This window comes from Falco punctatus (genome assembly GCF_963210335.1).
Source record: "Falco punctatus genome assembly, chromosome: 1".
NCBI classification, from domain to species: Eukaryota; Metazoa; Chordata; class Aves; order Falconiformes; family Falconidae; genus Falco; species Falco punctatus.
The window spans coordinates 124,790,682-124,801,668 of NC_137580.1; the positions used below are offsets into that span (position 1 = coordinate 124,790,682).

Sequence of the window (10,987 nt, forward strand, 5' to 3'; positions counted from 1 at the left end):
GAGGGGGGGGGGCAAAGAAAAGAAACCAGTGAATGAATTCCCAGCTGGAATTATCCACGCACACAAAAAGCTAAAACTACCATTCTTTAATATTCCAGACAGCTGCACCAAAGCACAAGCTTGCAACAAAACAAGAGTCTCCAAATAAAAAGAGCTCTTATAAACATCCTTGTAATTGTTCTAGGCATAAGAGCACACACATCAATACCCACAGCATCAAAAAGATACACAATTAGATGATTCATGATTTTTATTTTATTTTTTTTTAACTTGCATAATTAATTCCCTGGTATAACCAAAAGAGCGTAACTGAGCAGTAGGTTTCAATAATTAAAGAAATTCTATTTAAAATTTAATACACTGGTCATTCCAGTAGCTATGCAGGGTAATAAAACCCTTTTCTTTTTCACAACAGAGCTGCAAGTCTGTGAGCAATTCTGACCTCAGGAAACAAGGGTGGTTTGTGTATGGGTAGTAAAAAACGACCCATCTTCCTCAGCAGCACACTTCTGTCAGATCCAGCGGCTGCTCAGGGCTGCACTCCCAGCGAGCCTTCGCACATCGCTCCCATTTCACACTGGAAAGGGTAACATGATTTTCTCCAGAGCAGGGATGCTCAGCGCTGATGTGCGAGGGGCCAGAGGGGCCAGAGGCCCATCGCTGCGTGCGAAGGGTTCGGCTCGAGAAGATTTGTCACCAAGGACGTATCGTCAGCAAAGGGAACGGCTGCCAGAGAAAGAGCTTGGGCGCAGAAATAAAACAAAAGCAACCAGGAAAAAAGTAACCCAGACAAGCCCAGCTGGCTGGTACCCTGCAGCAGGGAAAGATGCTAAAACGCTGCTGGCCACTGAGGCGAAGGACAAAGCGAAACCCGTGTTTATCTCCACAGCTATCAATGATTTCAGATTACTACATCCTCTCATCTGGAAAAAAACCCATCCCGTTACATTGCGCAGGACCTTTTCCATCATGGTAAGGAAACACATTAAAACCTGTTGCTCAGACTGCTCCGTCACATTAAAATTATCGAGCTAGATTCATCTCATTATGTGTCGGGGAAACTGCTGCTAAGCCCTGGAGAGAGACCGCAGGTGACCTGCTGAGCCTCCCGGCGAGGAGGCATTGAGCCAAAAATATTTAAAAGCAGTAAAAACCGAACGACATAAAAATCTCACACGTTGTCACATTTAATCCCTCTAACTCTGGCATAACTTTACGTGCACAAATGCAATGGCATTACTCTGGTATTACTTATTAAAATATTCCTATTTTCACGATACTGCAAGCACCTGTTAGATTTTACACAGTATCTCACTTCTGGGTGGGTTTCAGTTCATCAGACAGAAAACAATTTAAAAAAAAGAGGACAGGACAGGGGAATTTTCCTAGAAAGTGTTATTTTGTATTATTCCTTTACACATTTTATATTTCTTTTATAAACAACAGGTTAAAACAAACACTCACATACCAAAAGGCAGTGTCATGAAGTCCCAATATTTTTAAGAATTCCTTCAACTTCCTCTCCTTTTCCGCCACAATATGAATTGCCAAATAATATCCAAATGGCGAGAAAGCGATCACTAGGTAAATTAAAATAATCGCACGAGGAAAATTATCTATTTCCACCACCGCAGCCTCTCCCATAACCACTGCTCTTGTCAATTCAAGCTGTTCCCAAACCGACTGATTCGTCTTCAGCTGAAAGGAAGGGAAGAGGTATTTCTGCATCATCTCGGATTTTAGTGCCTCATCCCACCCAGCAGCAGCGACCCCAGCTTAGCCCCCCCGGCCAGCGCATCGCCCCGCACCCAGCCCAGCCTCCATCCCCACTGCCAGGGGGAGACCCCGAAACCTTCCTGGCCCCAAATCCCAGGCCAAAAGCACAGGAATTGGAGAACACCTGAACATGTGGAGATAAAATTAATAATTTTGCAATTCCTAGCACCTTAAAAACAGACCCCCTCCTGTCACGAGCAGAGTGACAGGAAAGAAACAGGGAGAAGGGCACTGCTGACGAACGCCGACACCAAAGCAGTAAGGCAAATTCCGCAGCCCCTTTTGGTACAGCATCTTAAATAACATTTTGGGGTGAGCACTGTCAAGCCTTTGTGTTTGAAAGACTGCTGCGATGTATGGTTCAGGCTCATTTGGATGTAAATGAAGACAAATGCCTGCATTATTCAACGCAGAAGAACGCTTTTGTATGAAATACGGGAAAACACATGAAATATCCTGCCTCCCCATCAGACTCAAGATAATTTTTCATATGGCATTTTACACAATTAATAGACAACATGAGAAAAACAGAGCCTAAGGCAGTCCACGGATTTGAACTTCCTTGGTTTTGTTATTTTTTTCAGGTTTACCTGTATGATTGCAGCATCGATGCAGGCTTGCAGAGCTGTAAACCCTGAGCTCCAGTATGTTACCGACTCGCATCCTTTCTGCAGGTTGGAGCAACTGGCTGCAGAATAAAGGCAGGCGTTTTACAATGCAAAAAGCCGTCTTATCCCCAGTGCAAAGATGGCTCAGCCTGAGGCCATCCCTCAGAAATGATGGAAATAACCCGCATAAACCAATACAGGCAACACCAGGCCAAAAAAGAACAAGAGGGAATGATGTTTCAGTTTATCCCCTTACAGAGCAATACGAGAACACGCACATTTACCTCTTGATTCCGTGTAAATGGAAGACATAGCGATGGAATTGTGAAACCTCAGCTGGTAGGACATGGCATCGTTGAACACAACGCCCACAAATTTTGAGGATTTAGAAGCACTAGCCTCTTGCAGCTCCTCCTCGCTTAAATACTCCTCCGTGATGATGCCTGTGAGATAGAAGAAATTCTCATGTTGATTTCAGTATCAGCACAGCAGGAAGAAAAACTGTGACTGTTTAAGGAAGCATCACGTTAATCATTAACGATTCATTCTGTTTTCGAGATACGTACAGTTATATTTTTGTCCCAGTGAAGGAACTATTCTCCTGAACAGAAACCTGCAGGAGTGTTGTTCAGCTGCAGGGTGGGTAATTCAAATTTACCCCCAGGTCTTCTTTTCCCTCCCCCGATCTTTTGCTGCTCCAACAGCTTCTGTGCCCCAATCCTCTGCCAGCCACCCAAGAGTTTATCCTCCAGCACCAGCACTTTTCAAGAAGTGCAGATTAACTGCTGCAAAGGGCTAAATACATGAAAACATGGTATTTCTCCACCAACTTCGGCAGAGGATGGGAGGCAAATGGGCTGCACAGGCAGAAAGCAGAATTGTTTGCTCAAAGTAGCTGAAGGCACCCGTAGGGAAAAGGCAGATGCTGGGCTGCCTGTTTCCCCATGGTACCTTTGAGGCATGCATACCACAAGGAGGAGAACCAAAGACACCAAACTAAAAATACATCAGGTTTTGGAGAGAGAAGTTCCTGCTAGATGTGTAAGCTGTGTAGGCAAAGCAGTTTAAACCAACAAAAAAAATTGCTTTCAAAAGAAAAGGTGACACGGTGTTAATGGGAATCAGCATTTTAAAAACTCTAAGATGTTGTCTTGATAAGAACAACAGAATAGAAAACACAACCTGAATTATCTGCGGGATAGCATCATCTCCTGGATTTGCCCCAGGATGCCACAGGACAAGTACTAATTAGCCCAGAGCTGCTCAGGGGATGTTTGTACTCTGGGTCCTCCCAAAACTTTCCTGCAGCCACGTAACACTTCTTGGCTGTGACAGAAGAATGGGCATCATTTTAAGATGGTAGTGCCAGAACATTTGCCAGCCAAGCAAAAAAAAAAAAAAACCAAAACCAAAAGAAAGCCTTCACAGTCTTTTCTTTTATCTGCAATGGAAAATAAACATTTTTTTTCTACCAGCAGCAGCAACAGCGAGCTCCCCCTTCCAACACAAGCCACAGCGTGAGACACAGCAAGAACAAGAAAATTCTTAGGGTGTGAATACCATCTTCAAAGTTATCAAAAGCCACTTTCTTCATGATTTCTCGTGCCATTCGGGTGGGCGGCGTGTATCCGATGACAAAATTCACCAGCACGGAGGTATCCAGGGTGCCGAGGTTGGAGTTGCCGAGCTCGCCGTATTTCCTGTGCGGATGCATCATGCTCATCAGAATCAGCCAAAACAGGAAAAAGAGTGGGAAAAGGACCTCCTGTACAAGGAAAGTAAGAAATATGAAAATTTCAAAGAGCAGTCGCAGAAACAAAGTTTACCTTAGTTACATGAAGCTTAAGGGAGGGACCGTGAGTTTCATTACTTGACTGTAAAGTTCCCTGAACGTTTTCAATGCAACAGCGATTTTAATGCCAAATCCTTCTCTGGCACTGAAGCAGGATTTTAATCGCATTCATCGGTAACCTAAGAAGCTGTTTTAAGGTACAAAGGGATGACTCTACATGCTTTAAAAAAAAATCAGCAACTTCATGCTGTTTGGGAAGTAGCAAAACACAAACCATGAAGCATTAAACCAGTCTAGCCAAGCACTGTACTATCTCTTCTTCACCCCAAAATTCATCTTAAAGCATCACACACATCACCTATGCACAGGGCTGAACTGTTAGGAAAGATAAAAATCTTTTGGAGAGGTCTAATCCCACCACACTGCTCAGTTATGGGCACAACTAACTGGGTTTTAGAAGCGCGCCAAGGCTGCAGTGTTAATTCCAGGGTATTTTCTGGACAATGCCTTCTGCATGACAACACATTTTCAGCCAAAGGATCACAAAATATCTTCTGAAAAAGCTTATTTCAACCCAAAATTAGAGCAGACCGTGAAACTTCAGAAAGATGGTAACAGAACTGAGCATTGCCTCTAACTCAGGAGCTACTGAAACGCAGAATAACTGCAGGCATGAAGGCAGCAGTGAGCACGCACTCCGCTTACCTGAACGCTGCTTTTTTTAGTCCTACACTTAATAAGACAGTTCTTGAACAAGAGAGCTCTGGTTTGCCTCCATACTCCTGCTTCTCTTGGAGCAGCTGGTGCCATTTTTCCAGGCTAGTTAGAAAAAAAAAACAAAAACAAACAACAAACAAAAACACAAACAAAACCACAAACAAAACCCAAATCTGTATTAAATGACAAAATAATTGAAAAAGCAGAAGCCAGGCATTTGCAGCATTCAGTATCTCATATTTTTATATTTTCAGATAGAAATTTCACTTTCACTTTTTCATATTTTCAATGCCTTCCTGTATATATGCCAGATGCCTGCTACATGAAGAAATTGGTTGCGCTTGTTCACAACGAGAGAGCTGGGAAAACTGGCTGGGAGAGGCCTCGGGATGCAATCCTCCACCCAGAAGCAGGATCAGCATTTGTGCTAAGATTTGAGCTAACCTGGGCTTATTTTCATTTTGCTACACATGAATTACAAAGCAAAGTATTTATCTCGGAGCACAGCTCCAGCGTCCCATGTCCCATGGGCTCAGGGCAGCCAGCCAGATCGATGCATCTGAAAGCAAGAGCCACCTCACCCCAGGCAAACTGTTCAATTTACCATGAGTAACCCCTTTCCATTCGGGAGCAGATCCAACACTACGTACTTTCCTTTTCATTTTTTTTTTTTCCACTTTTTCCATTAGGCCAACCGTACAGCACAGTAGTGCTGAAGATAATATTCTGGGAAAAAATAAAAATAAAAAAAAATTTTGAAACGCTCTTCCAAGAGACAGCATCCAATTCCACCGGGACGTACCTGGTGAGGGATGGCAGGCTGGGGAACCACCACGTTTCTATCCCCAGCGTTGCCACCACTTTGCTGCTGGAGGTCTGGAGTCACTGGTCCATCTACATCTCTGTTTTCTCACCTGTGAAGGTGAAATACAACGTGAGCAGCTCAGCAGGGCCAGCAGAACCAGCGTGGGCTGCTGCAGCTCCCCAGCTGCTCCGGCCCCGTCCCACCTCCAGCAACACCTTCATGCCACAGGTGACCGACCGAGCCATTGCCCAGCGTTTCCAACAAAACACAGTGCGGATTTTAAGAACACATCCCTATTTCAGGTTTTACAGCTGCCAACGCTTGTTCAGAAAGCGGACTGATGTTTTTGGTGCTGCGTGTTCAGCACAGCTCTGCGGCAGGACCTGGTTTCTCTGTTATCTGTTAGACAACACATGGCTCAAGCTTCCTTCCCAGCTGTATTTTAATATAGAAATCTATTTTGGGAGTGCAGACATCATCTAATGAAATACATGAGGTTGCTTGGATGTCAGCACCGCTGCTATGAGCTGAGCTTGAAGAACTTCAAATGCACAAACTGCTTTACAGAGAGCTCCCCCAGAGCCTGCATTCCTCCGAGCGCAGCAGGGAGGAGAGGAGGGGGAAGGCTCTGCAAGCGACAGATCCCGATGCCACTGCTCACGGCCTCCTCTGCTGTGGGTGCTGGGGTCCCCCACGGGGCAGTGACCCCAGCAGGCACAGGCAGCACGAGGGGCTGTGTGGGACACGGCTGCACATCCCGGGAAGCCGAGCCTTGGGAAGCGATCCCACCTGCAGCGCTTTGATAACGTCCCATTGAATCGACTTCAAACATCCCAGAATCACAGAACGGTTGGGGTTGGAAGGGACCGCTGGAGATCATCTAGTCCAGCCTCCTCCCCCCCAAATAACAACCCCGCTTTGCTCAAAAAAACCCCAGACCACCCCACACGAATTGCTTAAACATCACCCTATGCTAATAACTAACTCTTGCAGGAAAATTGCATCCAACTCCTCTGGATATTTTCGAGCAAGAAATGTTTCAAAATGACAGCAGAATGTTTTAAAAATAATCAAGAGCAGCAGCTGTTGCTTACAGGTCATAAAGAATAATGTGCTTCTGCCCTATGCTCACAGCATGCCCTGTTACGTGCCCAGACTCCCACCCTTTGCTTTCAGAAGCAGATTCAAAGTCCTTTGGAGAGGACAAGCTCCACCATGGTCCCCACCGAATGCTACACGGCTGCACCAAAGCCAAACCCTCCCTCAGTCACACTGCTCCATCCTAATAAAATCCAAAAAACTGGCAGAGATTTAATAGGATTCAACTTCTAATGCCACTTACTGGTTTTTTAATTATTTTCTATCCATTTATTAAAAAACCCAAACAAACCAGTAACTCTTCCAATCTTCCCTGGAATGCCCCCATGCTTTAATTTACGTCAGATAGGTTGGAGGAGGGGTTGTTTTAAGAACGTTAATTGATTTCTTGATATTACACCTGCCATCTCTGCGTAAGCTAATGAAGCTGCAGAACACAAAATTAAGAACGTTGAAGCATCACTTGAACGCTGACAAACCCAAACCTTCCTAGGAACTCCAGAGGAGGAAAACAAACACATAGGTTGAACAGAAAAAGAAGCTGCCAAGACATTTATCTGAATAAATACCGGAGAAAAACGCAAATATGCTGAACCTGCAAAAGCCTCCCTCAATGTCGCCCCTTGTTTATGGTCTCGTACTGACAGAAGTGGCTGAAACGCTTGCTGGCACCTCAGCCCAAGCAATCCCAAGGAGATTATTTGGTTTGTACTTCAGTTCCGGATCAGAGATGCTGGCGGTCCTTACGGGGGGATAAAGATCAGACCGTACTCGAGGCTTCCCTCGCTTCCCCAGGCATCAGCCTGCCGGGCTTTAAGGGATTTAAGCTGCTGTGATTTGGTGCTGTATGCCCGGCGGCCCTTGCTTCATAAGCTAAAAGCAAACAAATAAACAAGGGGGGTGGGGGTGGGGGGTGTATGTGCATGTGTGCGTGTGCGTGAACAAGGCGCGGGTGTGCGGGTGTGCACACCTCAGCTAAATGAGCTGTGGCTTAAGAGAATAAAAAAAAAGGCCAACAACTTAGTGAACACCACCTGCAGAAAGATAAGAAAATAAAATTACTGATCTTGCTGCAAGGCGACGGCAACGTAGATGATACTTAAACACTGATGTGCTTTTTACTGCTCTTCAATTATTTAAGCGAAATAGGTTATTTATGCGTTTTTAAAAATGGGCGGAATCTTCCTCCCCATCTGGATCCCGAGGGAAGCGGCTGCGGCTCCGGCACCACGGAGCCCGGCAGCTGCAGAGCGGCTCCCTGCGGGCTGGGGCTGCGGGGCCGCACCAGGGCTGCCCCGGCTCCGCACCGCGCTCCGCACCGCTCCCGGCTCCGCACCCGGCCCCGCTGGGGCTCCGCATCCAGCACGGCTCCCCGCATCCGGCCGCCCCCCGGGGGCTCCGCACCCCGCACCGCTCTCCCCACCAGCCCCCGCACCCGGCCCCGCTGGGGCTCCGCATCCAGCACGGCTCCCCCCACCCGGCCCGGCCGCCGGCGGCTCCGCACTCGGTCCCGCTCCCCGCACCCGGCCCCGCACCCGGCCCCGCTGGGGCTCCGCACCCCGCGCCGCTCCCCGCACCCGGCCCCGCACCCGGCCCCACTGCGGTTCCGCACGCAGGCGCCGGCTCCGCTCCCCGAAGCCCCTCGCTGCCGGGCGCTCCCGCAAGCGGTGACGGCAGCGCGGGCCCGGCCTCCCCCCCGCGGCGGCCCCGCACCACCGCCCGCCCGGCCGCGGCACCCTCACCGGGACCAGCCGCTCGGCCCGCCGCGCCCGGCAGGTGCGGCACGGCTCCTCCTCTTCCTCCGCCGGCCTCGGCCTTCCCCTTCCCGTCCGCACCGGGGGGCCGCCCCCGCGCCCCGCCCCGCCGCCGGAGCCCCCCGCCGCCCCCGCCGGGCGCAGGGCCGGGGCCGCGCTGCACCGCCCCGGGCGGAGCGCACCCCGCGCCGCGCAGCCCCTCCGCCCCCGGGCCGGGCCGCACCGCAGCGCCGGGACCCCTCTCCCGGAACCCCCCCACAAATGGCACCCCCGTCCGGGGAGGCCCCCTCCCACCGCGATGACACTCCTCTACCGGGACCCCCACCCCCAATGACACCCCTCTCCGAAACCCACCCGAGGACCCCCACCCTCCCAAGGACCACCGTCCTCTCTCCCAATGATCACCCCCAAGCCCCCCCCCCCAAGGCCCCCCCCCTCCCAGGGACCCCTCCTCAGAAACACCCCCTCTCCCAGGAACCCCACCATCCCAGGGACCTCCGCTCCCCTCCTCCAAAGAACACCCAATTCCCAGGGACCCCCCACTCCCTGGGACACCCCCCTGAGGACCCCCCCTCTCCCAGGGACCCCCCCACCTCCCAGCCAATGCCCAGAGGAAGGGGCTGGAGGCAGGCACAGGGATTTACGCCTGGGTGGGAGCCGCCTCGACGCACCCAGCGCTGCCAGTTCCCGCTGGCATCCAGGCGGCTGCCGGTATTTTATGCCATTACCCAAAATATAATTAAGGCATTGAAAATGCTGCCTTGAATACCAGCGATGAACTCCTGTCATCTCCGCCTGTTGCACCCCTGCCTCGGTGGCTCGACACCGCGTGACGTTTCCCGCTCGGTCACCCCCTGGCCAGGCCCCTCACCAGCCCCCAGCCTCACTTTTTGCTGACGAGCGGGATGCACTCAAAGCTTAATTGATTAAAAAAAAAATAATCAAATCACCAAAATCTTAATGATCCTCTTCCCGTCCCTGTGGGCACAAGCCGCTTGTTTTCCTCAACGCCTCCTGCAAGTTGCTGGAAAGGCTGAGCACAGGATGAAGCCCAGAGGTGGTGGGAACATCTGGATTGCTGCAGAGGAAGGGAGGGAAGCGGGCAGCTCCCGGCGCTCCCCCAGGACCAGTGGCTCCAGGAGGAGCTCAGCAGCTCCAGGCAACAGCACTGGAAATGCCTTGTTGGAGCTGGTTTTGTGCACCTGAGGAGCTGCACAAGCATCACGCCAGCACCACGGGTGCCCCGGTGCAACTCGGTAGCAGGGGTTCTCCTGGTCCCAGGTAGGGGGTGGGGGCTCCCAGTTGGGTTTGGAGGCTCCCAGCTGGGTTTGGGGGCTCCCGGTTAGGTTCTACTGGTCCCAGTTGGGTTTTGAGGCTCCCGGTTGGGTTCTACTGGTCCCAGTTGGGTTTTGGGGCTCCCAGTTGGGTTCTACTGGTCCCAGTTGGGACTCTACATTTTTCCTTGGAAAACTGAATCAGGAGACTCTGTCCTCATCCAGACAAGAAGAAAAGGGTCTCAAAGCCCAGCAGTGGGAGCAGGGCCAGCAGGGGCAGGCGTGGTGGCCCTGCAGGAGCCTCTGCCTTCACACCTCACCCCAGCGAAGATCTCCTGTCTGGAGATGCCCAGAGCCGAGCCCCAGCCCTGGAGCGGGGACCGGCAGCCCCCAGCAGCAGAAATCCCGTGGGCCGGTACGGCGAGGCTCGGGGGGGGGGGGGGGAGTGGGGGGAAAGGGTTTGGAGGGGGAGGGTTTGGGGGGGTGGTATGGGGGGGTGGATTTCAGGGGAAGGGATTGTGGGGCAAGGTTTTGGGGAGGGGGCTCTGGGGGGCAGATTTTGCAGGGGAGGTGTCAGGAGGGAGGTTTGGGTTGGACTTTTGGGGGGGAGGCTGCTTCCACCAGGTGACCCCCAAGAGCGGGTGGCCCAGCATCGGTGGGTCCAGGCTTCTTCAGATCCTTCACATACAGAAAATGGTCAAATCCCACCCAACCTTTGTGCTAGCACTTCCTTTAGGGAAAAACAGCCAGCAGGAAGGCTTGCTTCAACCCGTAACTGGAAACTTCCTTTTTTCAGTAGTTTCCCCCTTGACAACAAGCATTAGATAAAAGTACTGAATTAAATAATGCCCTTTAGTTTAGCCTAACGAAGACTGAGTAAATAAAATGGCATAACTTGAGCTTCCAAAAAAACCAACCCAACCCACCCAACACTTCTTGGCTTGATCCGTCCAGCATTAAACGGAACAGAAGCCGAATTCTGGGCACTTTGATGTTTGTGGTGGTCTCTGTTTGTACTTAAAAAATGTGCACGGAGATCAGGGGGGTGATGTGCTGGTCCCAGTCCAACCCCAAGCGGCTGCTGGCGATACGGGCTGAGGACATCCAGACCAAGGCAAAATTTGTCCTTGAGCTGCAGGGCAGCACCCCACCACCTCCCTGTG

The 10,987-nt window shown here is 50.7% G+C and overlaps 1 protein-coding gene across 3 annotated transcripts in view; it reads right to left on the minus strand.

Moving 5' to 3' along the window:
* Window positions 1–8,649, minus strand: part of ABCA5 (ATP binding cassette subfamily A member 5) — a 34,767-nt gene extending 26,118 nt beyond the window's left edge. Inside the window, exons 1-7 of one of the 3 annotated variants that reach the window (XM_080395399.1) lie at window positions 8,539–8,649; window positions 5,696–5,807; window positions 4,882–4,995; window positions 3,945–4,149; window positions 2,669–2,827; window positions 2,367–2,464; window positions 1,469–1,698 (exon numbers count right to left, since the gene is read on the minus strand). In XM_080395399.1, the coding sequence (XP_080251525.1) occupies window positions 1,469–1,698; window positions 2,367–2,464; window positions 2,669–2,827; window positions 3,945–4,149; window positions 4,882–4,986 (797 nt within the window). In that variant the 5' untranslated portion in view covers window positions 4,987–4,995; window positions 5,696–5,807; window positions 8,539–8,649. Of the gene's footprint in view, window positions 1–1,468; window positions 1,699–2,366; window positions 2,465–2,668; window positions 2,828–3,944; window positions 4,150–4,881; window positions 4,996–5,695; window positions 5,808–5,901; window positions 8,243–8,509 lie in introns of those variants that run through there. The other 2 variants (XM_080395401.1, XM_080395400.1) reach the window with 2 other exon arrangements.
* Between the last annotated feature and the right edge of the window lie 2,338 nt (window positions 8,650–10,987).